The 19,293-nt window shown below is 51.8% G+C and overlaps 8 protein-coding genes across 8 annotated transcripts; 3 read left to right on the top strand and 5 right to left on the bottom strand.

The window, feature by feature from the left end:
• Nucleotides 1-390: 390 nt before the first annotated feature.
• Nucleotides 391-5,136, bottom strand: STEHIDRAFT_166235 (uncharacterized protein; the record flags this gene model as incomplete). The annotated part of the gene is made up of 20 exons (XM_007300961.1): nucleotides 391-646; nucleotides 744-1,440; nucleotides 1,503-1,578; nucleotides 1,631-1,654; nucleotides 1,717-1,999; nucleotides 2,070-2,126; nucleotides 2,182-2,195; nucleotides 2,253-2,274; nucleotides 2,328-2,364; nucleotides 2,417-2,519; nucleotides 2,578-2,674; nucleotides 2,734-2,790; nucleotides 2,849-2,985; nucleotides 3,042-3,175; nucleotides 3,234-3,282; nucleotides 3,337-3,564; nucleotides 3,633-3,871; nucleotides 3,928-4,611; nucleotides 4,667-4,711; nucleotides 4,773-5,136. 20 exons carry the CDS (start codon nucleotides 5,134-5,136, stop codon nucleotides 565-567), a joined length of 3,429 nt encoding a protein of 1,142 aa, XP_007301023.1. The 3' UTR covers nucleotides 391-564.
• Nucleotides 5,137-5,368: 232 nt separating this feature from the next.
• STEHIDRAFT_74339 (N-terminal nucleophile aminohydrolase) lies at nucleotides 5,369-6,653 on the bottom strand. The gene is made up of 6 exons (XM_007300521.1): nucleotides 6,465-6,653; nucleotides 6,258-6,408; nucleotides 6,137-6,205; nucleotides 5,938-6,080; nucleotides 5,612-5,882; nucleotides 5,369-5,558 (listed from the first exon to the last, which is right to left on the bottom strand). The coding sequence occupies exons 1-6, from the start codon at nucleotides 6,636-6,638 to the stop codon at nucleotides 5,428-5,430; spliced, it is 939 nt and encodes a 312-aa protein (XP_007300583.1). The 5' UTR covers nucleotides 6,639-6,653; the 3' UTR covers nucleotides 5,369-5,427.
• Nucleotides 6,654-6,810: 157 nt separating this feature from the next.
• Nucleotides 6,811-7,972, top strand: STEHIDRAFT_119029 (ubiquitin-conjugating enzyme 9). Its single transcript, XM_007300960.1, has 8 exons — nucleotides 6,811-6,923; nucleotides 6,984-7,067; nucleotides 7,139-7,187; nucleotides 7,257-7,280; nucleotides 7,339-7,448; nucleotides 7,512-7,591; nucleotides 7,654-7,674; nucleotides 7,748-7,972. The coding sequence occupies exons 1-8, from the start codon at nucleotides 6,858-6,860 to the stop codon at nucleotides 7,788-7,790; spliced, it is 477 nt and encodes a 158-aa protein (XP_007301022.1). The 5' UTR covers nucleotides 6,811-6,857; the 3' UTR covers nucleotides 7,791-7,972.
• A 124-nt stretch (nucleotides 7,973-8,096) lies between these two features.
• Nucleotides 8,097-9,017, bottom strand: STEHIDRAFT_137546 (NHP2/L7aE family protein). The gene is made up of 4 exons (XM_007300959.1): nucleotides 8,870-9,017; nucleotides 8,679-8,739; nucleotides 8,474-8,577; nucleotides 8,097-8,373 (listed from the first exon to the last, which is right to left on the bottom strand). The coding sequence occupies exons 1-4, from the start codon at nucleotides 8,930-8,932 to the stop codon at nucleotides 8,215-8,217; spliced, it is 387 nt and encodes a 128-aa protein (XP_007301021.1). The 5' UTR covers nucleotides 8,933-9,017; the 3' UTR covers nucleotides 8,097-8,214.
• Nucleotides 9,018-9,216: 199 nt separating this feature from the next.
• STEHIDRAFT_74329 (carbohydrate-binding cytochrome b562) lies at nucleotides 9,217-10,567 on the top strand. Its single transcript, XM_007300520.1, has 6 exons — nucleotides 9,217-9,455; nucleotides 9,527-9,591; nucleotides 9,647-9,855; nucleotides 9,908-10,007; nucleotides 10,080-10,385; nucleotides 10,454-10,567. The coding sequence occupies exons 1-6, from the start codon at nucleotides 9,407-9,409 to the stop codon at nucleotides 10,550-10,552; spliced, it is 828 nt and encodes a 275-aa protein (XP_007300582.1). The 5' UTR covers nucleotides 9,217-9,406; the 3' UTR covers nucleotides 10,553-10,567.
• Nucleotides 10,568-10,830: 263 nt separating this feature from the next.
• Nucleotides 10,831-12,903, bottom strand: STEHIDRAFT_153781 (glycoside hydrolase; the record flags this gene model as incomplete). Its single annotated transcript, XM_007300958.1, has 4 exons — nucleotides 10,831-11,447; nucleotides 11,501-11,896; nucleotides 11,952-12,496; nucleotides 12,548-12,903. 4 exons carry the CDS (start codon nucleotides 12,901-12,903, stop codon nucleotides 10,831-10,833), a joined length of 1,914 nt encoding a protein of 637 aa, XP_007301020.1.
• Nucleotides 12,904-13,608: 705 nt separating this feature from the next.
• Nucleotides 13,609-14,384, top strand: STEHIDRAFT_50368 (uncharacterized protein; the record flags this gene model as incomplete). The annotated part of the gene is made up of 4 exons (XM_007300318.1): nucleotides 13,609-13,815; nucleotides 13,876-13,960; nucleotides 14,031-14,245; nucleotides 14,307-14,384. 4 exons carry the CDS (start codon nucleotides 13,609-13,611, stop codon nucleotides 14,382-14,384), a joined length of 585 nt encoding a protein of 194 aa, XP_007300380.1.
• Nucleotides 14,385-14,694: 310 nt separating this feature from the next.
• Nucleotides 14,695-19,198, bottom strand: STEHIDRAFT_153780 (uncharacterized protein; the record flags this gene model as incomplete). Its single annotated transcript, XM_007300957.1, has 11 exons — nucleotides 14,695-17,104; nucleotides 17,160-17,200; nucleotides 17,258-17,965; nucleotides 18,019-18,094; nucleotides 18,161-18,203; nucleotides 18,256-18,338; nucleotides 18,392-18,507; nucleotides 18,566-18,648; nucleotides 18,714-18,787; nucleotides 18,880-19,106; nucleotides 19,169-19,198. 11 exons carry the CDS (start codon nucleotides 19,196-19,198, stop codon nucleotides 14,695-14,697), a joined length of 3,891 nt encoding a protein of 1,296 aa, XP_007301019.1.
• Nucleotides 19,199-19,293: the final 95 nt, after the last annotated feature.

Here is a 19,293-nt window from a genome sequence, read left to right as displayed (position 1 = left end):
CTCTTTCATCTTTCGTCTTGTTGTTTCGCGTCTCCATCTCATTTCCGTCTTTCGTATTTCGTCTTTCGTCTTTCGTCTTTTATATCCTCTCGGGTCCCGGTTTTTCGTCTCATTTTCTTTTCATTTACTCTTTCTTTGGCAACCTGCGTTTCGGTTACAATTTTTTTCGTGTTCGTACGTACATACCACGGTCCTTCAGTCCCCTTCTTCATCATTCACTCTTCGCGTCTTCGTTTCCCCTGCCATGTGACAGTATAATACATCGGATTTTGTTTCGTGTTCTGATCTTGCTTTGCATGACGTTTGCTTCGACTAAAGCGAGTGAGGCCGTCCATGGCCTCGACGCGACGGTGGAGCGACTGCACGACGCATACAACAGACAGGGTATACTCTACAGAGAGCTGAATGCAGGTGTACGAGAACAAGGAGGTCAAGGGTCGAGGGTCGTGTGTCGTACGGAAACTACTGGATACTACTAGGGTCGTGAATGTTCGTGAGAGACCAGGAAGATTACATGTGTATCCGCCGTCCCAATGTCGAATATATGTCCGAACAAAAACAGATTCAACCTCCGAGCCAGAGCAGCCTCTTCACCCCATACTCCATCTTCGCATATACACTCGTCATCCTCTGCGCCTCCGCCAAACTAAAAACACACACACACACACACACACACAAGAAAACGCTCAGCGTTCACTTCTCAATCTCGACAAGCCAAAATTAGAAAGAGGGAGAGGACGAACCTGACGACATCCTCCTCCTTCACGAACCCCTCCCCCACCGCACCCACATCCTCACATGCCTTCCTAATCGCCTCCGTAACCACATCCACCGCCTCCCTACAATTCGCCGCCCCCGTAAGCTCGTCCGCAGGCTCCGCGAACCGACTCCCGCGCCACGAACGCGCGGGGTCGATGGGCAGCATCTTGAAGGCCGCGAAGCTCGTTTCGCCGGAGTCGGGTGGGGGTGCGGCGCTGGAGAGGATGCGGGAGAGGGCGGTAGGACGGCGGGAGGTGGAGGGGCGGGAGAGGCCAGGTATGCTTGGTTTGGTGGTGGTGATGGTGGTGGTGGTGGTGGTGGCTTTGGGTGTCGAGGGTGGGTCGAGTGCGGAGGGTGATGTGGCGGTGGCGTCGACAGCTGGGGTTTGGACGGGTGTAGGGTTGACTTTGAAGGCGTTCGCGAAGGCGAGGAGTGGGTTCATGGCGGGTGTGGGCACAGGTTTGGGTGCCACTAAAGGGTCACCGCTCGTTGATTTGGAAAGTGAGAGGAGAGGGGAGGAGGGACGAGAAGAGTTGGGCGATTCGATGACGTCGACGCTGTTACGGACGGAGTAGCTCGTCACTCGAGTGGTTTGATTCTTGTTCAGCCAGTGGATGGAGAAGCCAGCGTTTTGGATTGGGTCTCGAGAGCCCTCTTCTAGCGGGGACAGGATATATGCACCTTGATGGGGTAGACATTAAAGTCAGAGGAGGCTGGAATGAGCGACTATGAAGAGAGTATACCTTTAGAGAGACCTGTTATATCACCGAGGGGTACACGGGTATACATCTTCACTTTCTCCAAATTGTAGTCATAACTCTGTGGGACTGTCAGCTCACGGGCCACAAAGCGGACATGCACTGATGCTTACTATGATATATAATGCTCTGACGGACTACGACACCAAATATTGATGAGTATGGACCGCGAAAGGGAGCATGCGTTAAGAGTACTGACCAACAACAGAACCTTCTCTTCGAACTTCTCTCCCCACTTTCTATTCAGCTCACTCGGTGCGAACAGCGTCCATCCAGACAATAACCGTTCACCATCCTGCAGTACCCTCGAAACCGACGTCGCAATAGCTTCTGCGCGGATCTTAGACAGTCGGATCAGATCTCTGGGATCAGTAGACTGCAACTTGAGCAGAAACTCAGAGAAGACCGAGATGGTACGGTAGCCGAGCATGTAGTCGATGACAGCTTGCGAGAACCAGTCGCTGAACGTAGAGGTATACATTCTAGTAGTAGGCGGTTGGGACGACAGTGAGAACGACATGTATGATTGGGATGCAATGGCAATGCGCTCACCGAGCGAGCGAGTTCATGCCATCGTTCAGCATCCCGCCAAGGTCTCGCTTTCCAGTTCTGTAAAATTAATGGTAAGAGCAGGCAACTCATGCTTTGCGAATTGAGAGACTACCTAGTGAAGTCACCCTGAAAGATCATAAGTTAGAACGGCCCTAGCAGATGTGGAAATGAGCATAGACAAACCTTGAGGGCAGATGTACCAGCACTATACAGGGCGCTCGTTATCGAACATATTACAGTGATCGCCTATTTACTCACTAGCTTCGGCTTATAGCATCGCCGTTATTTGCCCATACTGTGCACAAGGATGAACGAGCGCCAATAGTAGGACTGAGAACTCGACGGACCATCATTGAATACAATATCAAGAGCCGTTCGTCCTTGCTCCGAAGGATTAAACAGAGCGAGCGCAAGAAGCTGGTGGTTGAGAACATTTCGAGCGAAAGCAGACTGGACAGGAGAGACGTCAGCAATGAAGAAGCACGAAACGAAAATAACGATGCCAGACCTGGACAACATTCGTTCGATCCAAGCAATCTATGCAGTTCACTCGGTAAACTCCTTTTTGTCGTGACAAGACGTATTGATCCGAAACCCAGAAATATCTGAACGAAGGGATTCCAGTCAGCTCATTGTGAAGGCACTCTACTCGACGTATGTTTACCCTTGCTGTTCGAATGTGCGTTCGAGGTGATCTATAAGCTTGGATATGTTCTCATACCTAGGCTCGCGCACAGTTAATCAGAGTTATAACAGAGAGCCAACAAAACAAGACCCACTTCATGCCTTTAGTCTCCGCGTGGAAGTCATACTCTTCATACTGCACACCGGGCAAGTCGATACTCTGGACGTATTTACGGTATGCCTCAGTCACCGATCCTTCCTTCCCGTGTTGCTCCGCTAGGTTCACTATGGTCTGTGGGAGCTCGTCAGGAGTGGGGGTCCACGAGATAAAAGAGACAACCAGCGCACATGTGGCCCATATGAAGGGAGAGTGCGACTGAAATGTCGGCGCATCGCATCGATATTTTGTTCCGGTGTGCGGTCAGGCGCCACCTGTGGCGCTGGTTTCAGACTGTAACCCGACTGTGTCCAGTAGAGTGGAACTGGTGGGGACGTCAGCTCCCTCGATACTATTTTCTGTACGAACAGTATGCGACGCACTCGAGCCACGGATCTGGACATAACTGAAAACGTTTGACACGCCTTCGCGCTGTGAGGGGGTCAGCCAACGCATAATGGACTTATCTAAAATCTGAGGACTGACATCGAGCCGCATGACTGTCTCTGTTTCGACGAAGTTTGCGACATGAGCATCATCATCCACTCCCCGTCTTTGATATCGAAGGCCAGCGCGATCTCTAGATCTTCGAGACATGATGATATAATCCACCTGGGCTGCATCACCTTCCTCTGTACTTTCAGGTTCTCTCGGTACCGGGAACGACGCAACCTGAAAGAAGCCTTGGATGAGGGGTAGCACATAAGAGTGCAGCTGTAATGTGTGAACACGGGTGAGCATGGGGTGGACCAAAACATCCCAACAGGCCATTGTGAACTTACACCAGCGTCGATGAATGGTTTCGACATCCATTCGTTCCACCAGAACTGACGGTCCACGCGACGCCACAAGGGAAGAGTGGAGGAAGGCTCTGCCAAAACATCGACTTTGTCACCTATAGCCGTCGGTTCGTGATCGTTCGACGAGGGTTTCTCAGAACCGGTCAGTTCTTCGAGGAGAGAATTCTGTTTCTGTGCTCTCGTGATCTGGTCCTGTTTGTGCTGCAGCGACCGGGTGATGTCTGAAGAGCCAGATCAACATTTTCCATCTACTATACAGCGAGGTGTGGGGTATTACCAAAGTTGTACGAGAAGTACATCTCGCCCTTGGAAAAGTCCTTGACACATTGCCTAAGGATCTTCTGTTCGAGCTCATTGTGCTTTTCCTCCAACGTCGCCGGGGCGGGAGCCGTAGACTCCAGGATGTCGTTGAGAACCTCCGATGGTTCCTCCTTACCATCATCAATCCGACCTTCCAGGATATCAGCTTCCTTCAGATTAGCTTGCTCGTCACTAGAAGGTGCTTCAGAATATGACGTCCTCTTAGGAAGCCTGTTCCAGAATGAGAGCCTCTCTGCCAATGTCTTCGCTATAGGGGCATTGTTGGAGAGAGAATACTCCGACGAAGGGGTCGAGGCACCTGAAGCGCCTGACATCATAGAAGACGGCGACGGTGGTCTGTCAGGTAAATCGAAAGTCTCGCGGGTGGCCTCCGGGGACATGATCTTGATCTGTTCTTCAGTGGCGAAGGTAACCCGCGGAGAACTCGACTCTGTATCTCGCTCGTCTGATTTGGATTCGGACGCAGCGTCTGAGGCTATGTCGCTGAGTGTGGGGATGGCATCGGTAGGCATGGCGGAGAGTGAATGTCTAGCGGCATTCTTGGACGAAAGGACGTTTAGTACTGTACGGGCACGGTCTTCCACGAGCGGGATGGCCGTTACACCCTTCACGCCGTAGATGGTGTGCGTAGGTTCCAAGCCTATCAGGATCGTAAGGAAACATGAAAGTGGCAGAAGAGGAGCATCGGGTCTCACAATGTCCGATATGAGATTTGGAATGGATGACCAGCAGGTATGATGCTGTCAAAAGGAAACATAGCTTCAGTGACGAGTACGAAGTGGTAACAGGAAGCGACAGCACCATTGTAAAGCTCTAAAATCCCAATGATACCGTACACAATCACACTCGCACTCCAGTCATCCTTTGAGCCTTCTACATCGCCTTCCAACTCTTCGATGGTTGCCACCTTTCCCCAGTGGATCTTGACGTGCGACTCTGGAGGCATCCCTCCAGCAAAGTGTGGGCGAAGAAGAAGACCATCTTTTGTAGGGAGAAGAGCAATATGGTCGTGAGGACGAGGATGGGGTACGGGCGGTACGATGTCTCTGCGTTGGAGACCTGTAGTATGCAGGATGGAACTGCTCGGAGGCGGGGAAGGCACGGCTGGTTTTGGTGGATGCGCGGTCGGAGGCTGAGACAATCGCTTGGAGAATATTCGTTTCATTATAATACTAATCGCATGAGCTCGCAGTCCTCAAGAAAGACCTAACGAGATATGCACAGACAGCAAAGCAGACGAACACGGATGTGGCGATTTGGTTGGGATAGAGCGCGTTTCGGTTGACAGCGGTGGCACACATTCGGTAATCTAAATCGACGTCACACTCTTGGCTCACCGTCGCGTGGGTCCCGATATCCGACGTTCAAAGCTCAAGCTTCGAAAGCAAAGCATAGTCCAAGGTACAAAAGACGAGATTCATGATTATACACGCGAAAGTACAGTCCACACATTGCTTTAAACCGTAACTGCGGGAGGAAGAATCGAATAACGGCCGTTCGTACGAACATCGTACCCATACCCATGCCCCGCCGACCCAGGAACGTCTCCAGGTCCGTCGTAGTGCATCTTGCTAATGTCGTAGTTGCCTGTAGACGGTCATTTAGTAGATGTTTTTTGAGAAAACCCGATATGTCCGTACCGATGAAGTGCCAGCCGTCCTCCTTCACGTGGTACAGGTTGTTCGTGTTACCGGAGAACGCATCACGATGCCCGGCGGCGTAGATACTCCTTCGTCCAAGTTCCTGAGCCTCCTCGTCTGTCAAGTCCCAACGGTACCCCTGGTCGAGCACACCATACGCGAACGTTGAACCGGAACCCACGGAGAAGAGGTCACCCTTGAGACGAGTGCCATCCGAATCGACATAGAAGAGCGCTGGGCCTGTCTTGTCCCAGCCGGCAATCATCGTACCCTATGAAGATATTGAGATGAGGACGGGACAGTAGATAAAGCCAATGATCACGTACCATGCTGAGACCCATGCCCTTGTAGCTGTAGACGAGATTGCTGAGATACTTGCTGGCTGCCGCCACAGATATCCGTTCCCGGTTCCTCAGTTCATGTAGTCGACACTGGATACCAAGGTACGTCTCCCAGTATTGGCAGTCCGCTGCAAGAAACGAGCGTTCAGTTTCAATGTCGGACGAGATAATAAGTTCGACGCACCCGCGCCACCAGCCATAGTTCCGAGCAGGTAAGGGTTGATCTCGATGACCTTCTTCACGGTTCCCGACGCTGAGCAGTTATGAGACAAATGCACATCATATAATACGTAGCAGCCACGTACCAACGTAGCTACCCGCTGTAGCTCTTGAGTCCACAGAAACGATGACGCCTCCTTTGAACCTGAATGCAAGAGTGGTAGTACCGTGCTGGATTTTGATCCTGCAGTTAGGATCCGCGTGGTCATCGGTGTGCAGCCTAAGGAATGCTGTTGGCTACATTCCACAATTCAGGATAATATATGGCAGAACGAATAGGAAGATGGGCTCACATCGTGAACAGCAGGCATAGCGAATGTAAGTCCGCCATTGACCATCCCTCCCAAACCAGCCTCTGACCCCCACATCGCGTCCGACATGCCATCGTCCTCGCCTGTAATTTCCTTCGCCTTGCGTATCTCCGCCTCTGCGCCAGTTGTTGAGAATCTAGTCGCGAAGGAGTTCATTGTGGTTGTGGTGAGTCTGAGCGCGTCCAATGTCGAATGAGACGCGCGGCCACACTGAGCTTGCGCGTCCGTGTTCCACAGGACGACACGTGATGTAATTGCTGACCAATCATATGCCTCTCGCCTTCGCCTTGCATCCACAGCTTGAATATGAACTGAATCAGTTGTATCTCCTCCACTCGCGTTGTCGACTCTCATCGCGTATCTCTGTCGACAATCATGTCTGGGATCTGTAGACCACGTTTGACTGAGGAGCGTAAGCAATGGAGGAAAGACCATCCATTCGTGCGTGTCGTGTTTGGTGGCTCCTCGGTGGCCCACACATTACTGATCTATCATTCACAGGGCTTCTACGCTAAGCCGTCCAAGGCTGCTGATGGCTCTATGAACCTCATGGAGTGGGAGGTCGGAATCCCTGGAAAGGAAGGCGTACGTAGTTCCTTACTGGCTTAATTCGCGACGCGTTAATTGACGCGTCGAAATTGCGAACTTGGCGACAGACACCATGGGAAGGCGGTCTTTACAAACTTGTGATGATTTTCCCTGAAGGTAAGTACGATCGACCGTGATGGTTGCCTTGTGTGAGCAGGACTCTAGCTTATATTATCCCCTTGCCAGATTATCCTTCTAAGCCGCCGAAGTGTGAGTGATTCGCCAGAACTAAACCGATGGGCGCATAAATCCTCATCGTCTTCTACAGGCAAATTCACACCCCCATTATTCCACCCGAACGTGTATCCCTCTGGCACTGTCTGTCTGTCCATTCTCGATGAGGAGAAATCTTGGAAACCCGCGATTACGATCAAGCAGGTACGTGTGCGGCCTAGGACATACGGGTGGCGTGCTACCGTTAATGGTCTACCTCTGCTGCAGATTCTTCTGGGTATTCAGGCCTTGCTCAATGATCCAAACGTGAACGATCCAGCGCAGAGCGATGCTTACACTATGTTCAAGTACGTTCTATGTTCTCACGTTTCCATATCTGTTTTGAGGCTCATGAACTACTGATGAGCAGGAACGATAAAGTGGCGTACGAGTATGTACCCTCTTCCCGATGGTCCTTGAGTTGCCTACTTACTGATACGTTCTAACCTCGTCCATCCTTGCAGACGACGCGTCAAGGCTCAAGCACGCGAAAACGTTCCGAAATAATTCCTAGTCCTCTCCCTTCTCGCTTGATTGAGTAGTATCCTCGCTATGCTGTATTCGATGTACCCCGCCATCCCCCATGTTATGATTTCTTACTATTTCTCATAGGTCTTATCAGCCCAATGCTATGTTTTCTGGTTTACTTCATGGGTTCCATGTTGCTTGATCTCGTAGGACGATACACGATTCCTATTCATTGTACACGACTGACTAATTCAGCGAGGTTTTCCTGTACATGGCATCGACTGTCTTCCGATAACCTTGCGCTTGGTCTGAAACCAAGCGTGTTCACGCTTTCTGCTGAGGTCTGAAAGTAGTCATTTAGAGTCACCCGGTTCCGAGAATATTCAGTGTAGAAATGGACGGCAAATGTAGTCAGAGTTCGTCAGGCCGATACAGGTGTTAGTACATGACCGAGTAGTACCAATCAGACCATGAGCTTGTCGATGGCCTTCTTGATAGTCAAGATCTGACTCTGCAACTCCCTCTGCTCGTTCGACGTAACGCTCGCAGCGATGACCGGCCTGGTGACGCCACACGCCCTACCCAACGCAGCCTTGGACTCGATGAAGATGTAGGGCACGTTCTATATATCCATAACCACACCAGCAAAATGCCCGAGGTAAAGCATTGTTAGCAACAGGAGTGCAAGAACAGAGAAAGTTCTGTAAGAATAAACCACGTACCTTCTCTTCGCAGAGGAGGGGAAGGTGGAGCAAAATTTCCAGAGGCTCCGTGTCGGCAGTCAAGATGATGAACTCCGCGATACCACGGTTAAGGGTCTTCGTGGCTATGAACATTTTAGCGTACCACGTCATCAGGAGTAAAGCACATGAACAGAGAGACAAAGTCAGAAGGGCAAGTGAAGGGACGAGCAGGTTATAGGCATACCCTCATTGGCTCCTTTTTTGAGCTGCTTGTAGGTAGAGGCTTGTTGAACGAGATCCAAGATCTAGTTGAGCACATGTATGGTCAGTCCATCAGCCTTCTCGTCTTCTCCGGCATTTATTTGCGATACGTCGGAAGGGAAGGAAAGACGAAGTGGTGTGGGTGGCACTCAAAACCGGGGAAGGAAAACGCACCTGGTTGTTCAACTCAGCATCAGCCATAGGCCAGGCCTTTCCACGGGTGTTAGGATCGGACATGATGTGTTGGAATGAGGGTGTTTGTTTTTTGAATGCGACCTCACGGCAGAGGATCCTTGGTCGATGGGATGAGGGGGGCGGAAGTCAGGAAGGGAGGCAGTCAAGGAGAATTGTCGATCTATTTTGGCTGTGGCGGGCGATTCGTCGGATGTCAAATTTTTTATAGTCCCGCGGCGTGCTTCGTTTCAACCGGCGGCGCCACAAACATACGGTGCCACTACTTCTTCTTGCACTAGCACCTTCATCCTGCTCTACTTGGGCTGCGGATATGGTGTAAAGAATCACCAACCTCGACTTTTACGGATAAAGCTAGGATATAACTCGCATTTCTATCGTCTCAGATGTAATTGTTGCTAGCCGCCACCGTGGCAGCTTCGCGAACATGTCTGCTTTTATAGGGATTCGCAGAGAACCTAAGGGCTCACCAGTATACCCCTCCGCCCCATTGATCCCATCATCTTGAATACCATACCAATGGGTTTCCAGAAATACCTGCTTGCTCTTCTCGCATGTGTGGGCCTCGGTCAGTGTTCATTGACTGTTCACGATGTTACACAAGCACAAACAATATAACTGACGTCTCATTTGCCTCAGTCTCTGCACAGGCCGGTGCAGCATACTGTGATGCAACCAACTCGATCTGCTACACAGGATACACTGTGGGTCTCAATGATCTTACCTTCAATTCATCGCACGTTTACATTGTATCCCTAGGATCCCACGTTGGACATTACCGTTGGCATTGTCCTCCCTCCCTTGTCCACAGGAAGTACACCAAATTCCACCCAGTTCATCGCGGAGATCGTGGCTCCCGTTAGCTATGGCTGGACAGGAGTGAGTATGGGTGGCCAGATGGCCAACAGCTTGCTCTTCGTGACGTGGCCCAACGGCGAAGATGTCGTCTTCTCACCACGCTGGACCTCGTAAGTCTTATCATTACTCATAATAAGCCACTGGCTGACTCGGTCAACGCAGGGGATATGTTCAGCCCACTCCTTATGATGGACCTATAATCACAATGCTACCCGACACTATGGTGAATAGCACCCATATGAAGGCCTCCTTCCGCTGCCAGGTTTGCCCCAGTCTCTCTCATTTGATGTCGCTTCTAGAATCACAACCTCACGCACATCTCACCTCGTACTAGAACTGTACGACCTGGGATGGTGGCTCCCTCGGTGCCGGTAATCTCGCCTCGACCCAGGTCCTTGCCTATGTCACATCGACTACCACACCCGTCGATGATCCTACTAACCCAGCGTCCAATTTCACGGAGCACAACGAGTTCGACTTTTTCGGAGTGGATCTTTCGACGACCCATTCTTCGTCGTACGATACCTACCTTGGCGGTAGCGCATCGAGCTCGGGTTCGGCTACTGCGCCTGCGTCGACGGTGGCTTCGACCTCCACTGGGACCGCGACTTCGACGGCGAGTGGAGCTACACAAACCAAGGTGCGTCTCCTGGCTATGCTTGAAGAACATTCGACAATGTTCTAATATACTTATCAATGAACTTGCAGTATGGTCAGTGCGGTGGTGAAGGTTGGACCGGGCCAACAGTATGCGCTGCAGGAAGCACGTGTACCACTTCTTCTACATACTATAGTCAATGCCTGTAGAAGAACTACTCGTTCTAGGCCCTTCGTGGAAATCCGTAGTTCAAAACATATCCACATACCAGGACTGTCTTGTAGGGTATTCATCGGCTCATTATGGAAGAGGTGTATGATAACAAATGACACAATGCTGCGAGTTGTAAAGAATATCCGAGTCAACGACTTGTACCGCGAGTTAAACGCTAGAGGATAGCGATACAGTCAGGGGGGAAAGGGACCACGTATGGGACACACAGACAGAAGCAGAACCGAAATGACAACCTATAAATCACGCCACATACTCAGCCTCCAATCTGGATAACCCCTCTGACGGCGTTCTCGCCATCGCACAACCCCTTCAAAAACCAATCCTTATAAAAGTCTTCCGTCCCGGATGCGATCACTGTAGGGCCCAACTTCACAATGCTATCCGTTATATACTGCCCAATGAATCCAAGCCGAGAAAGCCCGTGGGTGGCGAAGATCTGCGCAGTCAACCACCCGTCAGAATATCCCTTATTGGTCGACGCTTGAGAGCTGGCAAGATCAGGTACTCCATCGCGCTTATGTGGAGGAGAAAAAGCGGTCTCGGTCGATGCAGGTACAGCGAAGGCGGCTTGAAACTCTGGAGAGCGTTTGTGAAGCGAATCCGACGAGGAGGCCAACGCGGCAGCGTCTGTTGACTCAGTGGAGTCGGGGGGTACAGCAAAGGCGGCCTGGAGACCTGGATCCCGTTTGGCTGGCGGCGAAGGAGAAGTGGAGGTGACGGAGCCGGCAACGAGGGCAGCGATCTCTTGGAGTTGCGCGGGGGTAGCGAAAGATCCTGGGCCGTAGGAGAAGAACGTGGAAGGAAGGGTGCGGCCTACGGCGGCCGTGAAGCACCAGCCAGGATCATCATTGCATGCTTCCTTTCTGAAAGCTAAGTATGGTGGTCAGCTTTGCAAAGTCTGTATATGAAGGTAGAATGCGTACCCCAAAAACTCCATCCCGCGGTCGCATTTGTGTACATGTACATTTGATCCGTACAGAATTGTTTCTGTGCATCTTCGGGATTTTCCTCTTGAGCCATACTGTCTGGCGTTAGGGCACAAGACCACTCGTCAATGACCAGGTTGCGGCGTTCTCGCTGGGATGCTTGGCCAAGGTTGTTCGCAATGTAACCTTGAATATCCGCCGTGTGATCGTGGGCAGCCTCACGGTCGTCTTGAGGTGTGAAGACGTAGTAAGAATGATAGTCCTGCACGACGAAGTCGGTACGCCCGCCAATGAAATCGGCAAATCGATTGAGGTCAAAGCCGTCATGAAGATAGAAAGGAAAGGAGGCAGCTTCGGGCGAGGTTCCTCGCATAGCATCTAGAGCTCGTGTATCTGCATGGACAGGATGAGCAAGGAAGCCGATGGTTTGATAAATATGTGGACGTACAGAAATCGGAAAGGTTGGGTGCGTTTTGGGGCTCATTCAGCATCTGGATGCCGACGACGTTCGTGACATGGACGAGCTGTTGAGCCAACCAAACGAGCGCAGAGACAGTTTTGTCTTGATCCGAAGGGTCGGTAAAGAGATTGGTGGCGCCATCTGAGATTCCAGAATGAGGTTGACCGTTTTGGCTGCCAGGAGCACCGTGAAGGTCGACGAGAACACCGATGCCGGCTTGTCCAGCCATGTTGATGGCACGTATGACTTGTGGCCATGCATTTCGGTAGACATCCGCCACAGATTCGAAGGGCGTGCCCGCGCAAAATCCAGGACCAAGACTCCAATAACCGATGGGAAGGCGGACGGTGTTGATTCCGATATTGGCGAGGTACTGAAAGTCGCTTTGAGTGATGAAGGTATCCCAGTGTCGTTCGAGTACGGCGCGAGCGTTATCGTGTGAGCCCCAACCGCTAGCGATGTCGAGTTCTGATATTCGTTTGCCAGACGCACAAGAGAACACAGAAGGGGTCATCCATTGTTCGTGAACGAACCTTCGAGACGATGAGACCAGGCTGGTAGAAACAATAATACATACGACATACCAGGAGCCAAGGTTGACGGACTGCTGTTGTCGATAGCGGTAGACCGTCGCCTCAATGGGATCATAGGGCGGGAAGGGTGTAACAGCGTAGTTCGGGGTTGTGTAAGGTTCGACATTGCACGCGCCGTTGTCAGAGAAGGCCGTTTGAGCACTGAAATCTACCGCCTGAAACATAGGTCCGCTAGTGCTGTTGCTTGCGCTGTTCATGGGGTCTGGAGAGGACTGGTTGAAGGATTTAGAGGATTCATTTAAGGCTGGAGAGGGCTTGAAGGACCCTTGCATAAGTCCAAGAGTTTGAAGCAGAGATGCGAAGCCGCTGGCGCTGGAGGCGGCTGGATTGTCGGAAATAGACAACATAGCAGAGCAGAGTAACTAGGATGCGCTCGAAAAAGGTTCTGAGGGGGTTGAGATGAGGAAAGCGACACGGCCCTTGCACAATTTAAACTTCAAGTAGGCCCAGTGGCCGAAGTTGAACTTGGTCTGATCGCCATCTCCGATCCAGATCTCTGACACCAATACTACAATGGGCGCCGGACCGAGTCCTTTCAGTACGTTCAAGAGAGCAACCATTGGTTCGAAGATCAAGTTACATTTCATATCTAGGTGGTCGTCTCCCGCTGAGAGCAATGGCAGCCAGGGTACAACGGTAGCTTCATTTCAGTAGAATAGTAGATATGACGGATGCCGAGAGAACTGATAGCGCTAGCAGAGCATACAAGCTTCCTCTGGATTTTCAAGGTTGAAGCTATTCGATACTCCACTAGGTTTTCAAGGATCGAGGTTTGTTGTTTGTGTGGTGGAAGAACAGGTCATTGTGAAACAAATTCTGGCAAAGTCTTTGTATTTGGCCATGATTACGTAGAGGTAATCCAGACCATATCTGGCTTGGTTTATCTCCCAATTTCTACTTTCTCATCCGTAAGAGGCATGACCCGAAATACGGCCTCTCACAGCGACCGCCATCATACATAACTCAGGCTCTGTTTTTGACCGAGACCACAGTATCCTACCATCGAGTCGCTCAAGATCTGAGCATAGTTCAAGCACGTTGATCTGGGGCGCATGGGAAGGTCCCAAGGCCTCAGTCGACCTCTACCCGACACTCATCCAGAGCTACTCGTCTTCGACATCCCTGGTCTATGCAAGGAATTCAGAGTAGAGAATTGGCATCTCGCACGCGATGGTAGTCGACGACCCATACGGGGTGCTCATGCTTTGACTTGGTTCGATGCGCTACTGGTTCTTCTAGGCTCTGCTTTGTGGCCCACGGTACGCCTTCGTGCTCTTCGCTACAAGATGTTTCCACACTTATCTCGGGCGTCGTGGAAGATTGGTCGGCGAACGTACGCTTGGCTAGGGATCGCAGCCATTGCTCTGCTTTACCTGTACATAAAATGCACGCAAGTTCTTTGGGGTACGACTGTCACGTCCGCGCTGCATACACCCTCCGTACCTAAAGCTAAGTGATGACCGTGACGTACCAGAATCAGTCCTTGTCATTCCCCCGCACGGTATACAATTCGAGACCCACCGCGGCTTCCCAGGATACCCCCTGTTTGCTTCTCGCAACTTTATACCCTTGACGGCCCTCCAAAACTTCGTGATCAACGAAGGACTGTACGGATGGAACGTCCGTTTTTATCTGGCTGCTCTTCAACAACTGTCAGACGGATCGGCGAAGATGGACGTGGCGTATGAGGTACGCTCTCCCTTGTTCTCTTGTGTCAATTTTCACCTTCTTCAGTTGACATATGTTATAGAACATCAAGCCACACTTTCCGGTTTTGATAGAAATTTATCACAGTGTTCACGAGTACTTGCACATCTTGAAAGAATAGGAGGACATCAACGCTCTGCGTGGCATGTGGGACGTAAGGGGTAGCGTATTGTATGGGAAAGGAAGATGCAAACCATTCGTTGGATATAGCAAAGATGCCCAATGAGGTATAGAACATAAGTCATAGGATTATGCGGAGGGAAAAATTGAATGAGATTAAGTACAGTATGCATACGTATGTGCTTGAAAAGGGTCCTCTAGCAGATAAGGGATGAAGAGACTATGATGCACGAAATCGAAGGGTACGGAGAAAACAAGAGAGCGCGACGAAAAGACGAGACAACTCTAATCCCCCTCACCCACCAAAAATATCACCGAAGTTTCGTATCCGTACCATTACCTTCACTCTCCGAGTACGCAGAAAGGAGGTCGTCGTATCCTTCATCGTCGCCTTCTTCCGCTCTACTTTCTCGCTTAATCTCCTTGCTCCCAGTCGAGATCTTTCGGGGCCTGACTACACGACCATCTGCCGAGATCTTTCTCGTACGAGTAGGCTGGCCGTCTGTTGAGGTCTTCCGTGCACGACCTTCCCCAGATAACTTCCTGACCATCTTTGGAGAACGCGGTGAAGGGGGAGAGGGAGAAGATGACTGGTTTTCGTCGAACGTAAGCGCCCGTGGCGTCATACCCGTGTCGGGGTCCTCAGCACCATCTGCTGGCAGCTGAAGACTGTTAGGGCTGGGTGTCTTCACGTCTGAAGTGGCACTGGCGTTGGAATCGTGTCTGTGAATCGTGAGGTTGGTCGGGCGGTTGACATAGCGTTTCGACCGAGTGCGAGGACTCCTGCTTGGTGCCATGACCGGGGCTGGCGCAGCAGAAGAGTCCGACGTCTCGCCTTCCACCGCTGCTGGCGGTGGTGGAGTCCTTTTCCGTGCAATCTTCCTCGATGTCGCCGGTGCGTCAAGAACGTGGACGTTCGACTCGGAGAGCACCATGGAACCTCTCTGAGAATCAGACCCGCTGACTTGGACGTTGTTTCCGGGAAATCTGGACGATTCAGGCGTCGGAGGTGGCGGAGACGAGGGAAGGGTCACCGGTGAGTCAGGTGCGTCCACTCTGCCCCATGAGCGTAGAGGATTTATCCCATTTTCTGCGGGCCCAGAGGATGACCTATCAGAGGCGGGTCGGCCGGTTCGGAACATAGGCGCCATGGGAGAGACGGAGCCACGGTTAATTCGAACCTTGCGACTTTCCGTTGCATCAGATTCCCAATCTGAGCTCCTGTTATCAGCCCGTAGATGCCTACCGGGGGCTTCGGATGTAGATGATATGGACGACACTGATGCCTTATGGGTGAGGTGTGGTTTGTTCTGCATGACGTCGGACCAATCGCGACGGTGCCCACCGATCGCAGGAGTGACATTGGTAGACCGAGAGACGGGAGGTGTCGGTGTGCCTGTCAAGAGCGACGAAGAACTCAACAGTAGGGGCCGTGGACCTGCTTTGGGAGCAGGTTTAGGTGCAGGAGCGTGAGTGAACCCAGCAAACGATGCGATAGACTCTCGAATCAATTTGGCGGGGTTATGTCCACTATCATCTGGAGACATCTCAGGTTCAGGGCTCGTGGGGGAAGAGAGAGGGCTTCTTCGGGGTTGGGGCATCATGCTGTCTCGAGGAGGACGAAAGTATGCAGGACGTGCGGGCGGGGAGTAGACTTGGCTTCGGTCCATATGGGGAAGAGAGGATCGTCGATCATTATCTTCGACCTTCGGGGGAAGCCCAGCACTGTACGAGCCGCTTCGAGGGTGAGACAGTGCCGCCATGGACGAGGTAGCACTCGCGGGTGGTGGTGGTGGTGGTGCAGCACCTCGGCTGCTCCACGCCTCCAGCGCCTTGACGCGCCAGTTTGTGCTGACCTTTGCAAGGGTGGCAGCTGTGTCCGTTTCTTTGAACTTCTCCGCGTAGTTCCACAGCGATGAAGTCGATGGCGCGGAGGGAGTAAGAAGATCTGGTTGAGGCGATGGAGTAGGCAATACGGGAGATGGCGGCAGAGGCGACAGAGGAGAAGCCGGGGACAACGGTGAGGGTGGCGCTTCCATAGCGGACTGGTTGGTGATGCCCTTCCATATGGTGTTGCTCCAGGAAGCGGTCAACCCTGTAGGCTTCGGACTGGTGGGCGCCCGACGAGAAGACTCTGTATCAGTATTTTCCATAGCCGTATCCTCGTCGTCTGACGACTCTGGTGATGATCCAGGAGAAGAGGCCTGATTTGTGAAACCTCGCCACATCGTGGTCGCTAGCCGTGAGCTAAGCGTGCTATTGTCAGCCTTCGGGGCTCTCAATTGCTGTTCCCTCCTGGACGCGAGCTCAGCAGCAGTCTGGAGAATGCTCTCTACACCGCCGGCGGCCTCAATGGGATACATCTGTAGTAGTGCCATACCCTCGATAAAGGCGTCGTTGAGTTCCCAGGCTCGGACGGGAGAGGGGGGTGGCATCGACCCGGACTCGTCGTTCCACAAGCTGGGCGAGCGTGGACCTGATTTTCCCAAACTGAAAGCCGATCCGTAAGTATCGATGCGCGCAAGACCGAATGCAGCGAGAGTAGCGAACCGAAGTAAAGGACCCTTGGAACGGAGCAGCATGCTCGTGCACACATCCAGAAGGTACTCGAGCTTGGGGCACGAGTTCCGTTCAGTCATGGCTCGAGAGAACAGCGCGTCCCATATTGAAAGGACCGAGGGTAGTGGTAACGTATGGGTGAGAAGTGGAGCAAGCCATCGACTACAACATACGGGTCAGTGATGTCACTGCACGAAACGAAGACATGGTCGCATACTATGAATAATGAGGCAAGCTAGGATCTAGTCCCTTCACTTGCTATGATTCTCGTCAGAAAGACATGTTCTAGATAGAGAAGTGATAGCAAGAACTTACCAAATCCGACGAAAGCTCCGGGTCTGCCCATGCCACACGCTCACCGAACTTCTTCATCCACCGATTGCCGCCATCTTGATCCTCGAGCTCAGAGAACTCGCTAACCATGGCCTCGAATAGCCAAAAGGTATCGGCCTCGATATGTGCCTGATCTTGAGGTTCGACCTCCTCGTTCAGCACAGCGTAAAGTGGTATCAGAAGCGAAGCCATATGTGGCGAGTGATTGGCAGGGTTCAAGCATGAGTGGATGTAAAGGAGACGAATGAGAGCGGATGCATGCTTCGGATGTGCACCGCCTGTGTTAAACATCTTGGACGAAAACAATGTTCTTTGATTTTTGGAAGGACGAGTGCTTGATTCCTCCGCTTCGGCATCCGGGGATTGTAAAGAGATCTCGGGTATCGCGTACGAGTCTCCCTCCAAGCGAATTTCGGGTGGGTCTTGGCTGACGCTCGCGTCACGGGCATGGATGGCCTCCAGCCGGGCATCAAGGTTGGTGGCACAGGCTATCCGGATTTCTTCTGGTGCGCTAGGATCCAATGGGCACAACGAAGAACTTTCAGGCTCTTCCTCGAGAGCGGTGAGGAGATTCGGAGGAACGCGAAAAAGGTCCTTGATTGCGTTGGTCAGTTGAGCATCTAGTGACGCTAGAGGTGTTGTCGGTGGAGGAAGACTGGAGAAGGGCATAAGTAGACGATTGATGAGGTCCTGGATTGTATATCAGGGATTGTGAACGCGCCGTATCCTGAGGGAGAACATACATAATAACTATCCCGCTGCTTCTTAGCCTCGACATCCCAGGTAATCTTCAGGACAGGAAGTGTACCTAGCAATAATCTGTGATGTCATGTCAGCCCCAAGAGTGCTAGAAACGAAAAGGCTTCCATGGCTGTCACAGCTTACCGCCATATTCTGGGACGAAGCCATGGTGGCGTCGATGGTATACCTAGGTTCCGTAGTCAGCACCGATGGACGCAGGGCCGTTTCACAATGCATACCATGAGCACAAAGTCTGCGCAGGAGGGGCATATCCACTGTCGGTGAAGACTCTGCATCAAGAATCTCGGCAAGTGCGTGCAGTCTGTCCCTCAGTCAGTGCCGAACGCCAATAACGATCAAATGGCAAGAACATACACATCATCTGGTTGCAATTCTGGCTGCCATTCGACACGATGTGCTTTTGCAATCCCCATGAGGTAAGTGTCCAAATCTGCTGCGGATGCAGGAGGTGCTGATAGTGCTCGGACGACCTAAAGATAGAGCATCGTCAAACCATGAATCTATTATTAGTTGGGCAGACTCCCTAACCTTTAGAGATACATAGTTATCCTTGTTCGTGATGGCAGAGTGCAGAAACGCGGGTCCAAGGCGTTGCACAAGCAGATCTCGTACTACCACAAGGTCTTGTGCGGCGGGTCAGAGCCCACATAGAATGATTAGAACATACAACCCGTACCTTTCGCCTCGACCTGAGGCGTAGCATAAATAATACTCGATGCAGCCTCAATCACAGTGGGGCTCGGCGAGCCACTGAGTACATTGCCAGCAGATGGGTCAACATCAAGAGTCATGGTCAACACGTCGAAGGCTGACTCGCGATAGGACTGGAGGAAGAGACTCACCCTTCAAGTTCTTCTATTCGTTCCACTAAGACCCCAATTTGCATCTCCAGCAGCTCCAGTAGATTGCCCATTATATCATCCTTGATTAGCTTCTGAGCCTTCGCCCGTGCCAGCGTCGTACTGCCTTGCTGCAAGAGTATGGATATGTCGCGACCTGTTACCGGGGCTTGTGCGTCCATACGATCCCGAAGCTGTCCTAGCCTTTGTGTAGCGAGACGAAAGGTCGCCTGTAACCAGATAGAAATTGTTTTAACATGAAAAACATGTTCTTTGACGAGGAGTATCGTACCTTGACCCGTGTCACATCCCAGGAACTCATATTTTCTTCCTAGGAGTCGGTTGGTTTGTCGTTTCTTGTCGTGAGTAGGGATGTGTCGGCCGACCGAGAGGACGAAAAGATAGTCTCGACGAGTC

Source organism: Stereum hirsutum (genome assembly GCF_000264905.1).
Source record: "Stereum hirsutum FP-91666 SS1 unplaced genomic scaffold STEHIscaffold_3, whole genome shotgun sequence".
Lineage (NCBI taxonomy): Eukaryota > Fungi > Basidiomycota > Agaricomycetes > Russulales > Stereaceae > Stereum > Stereum hirsutum.
This window is presented reverse-complemented; position numbering and strand designations above follow the sequence as displayed.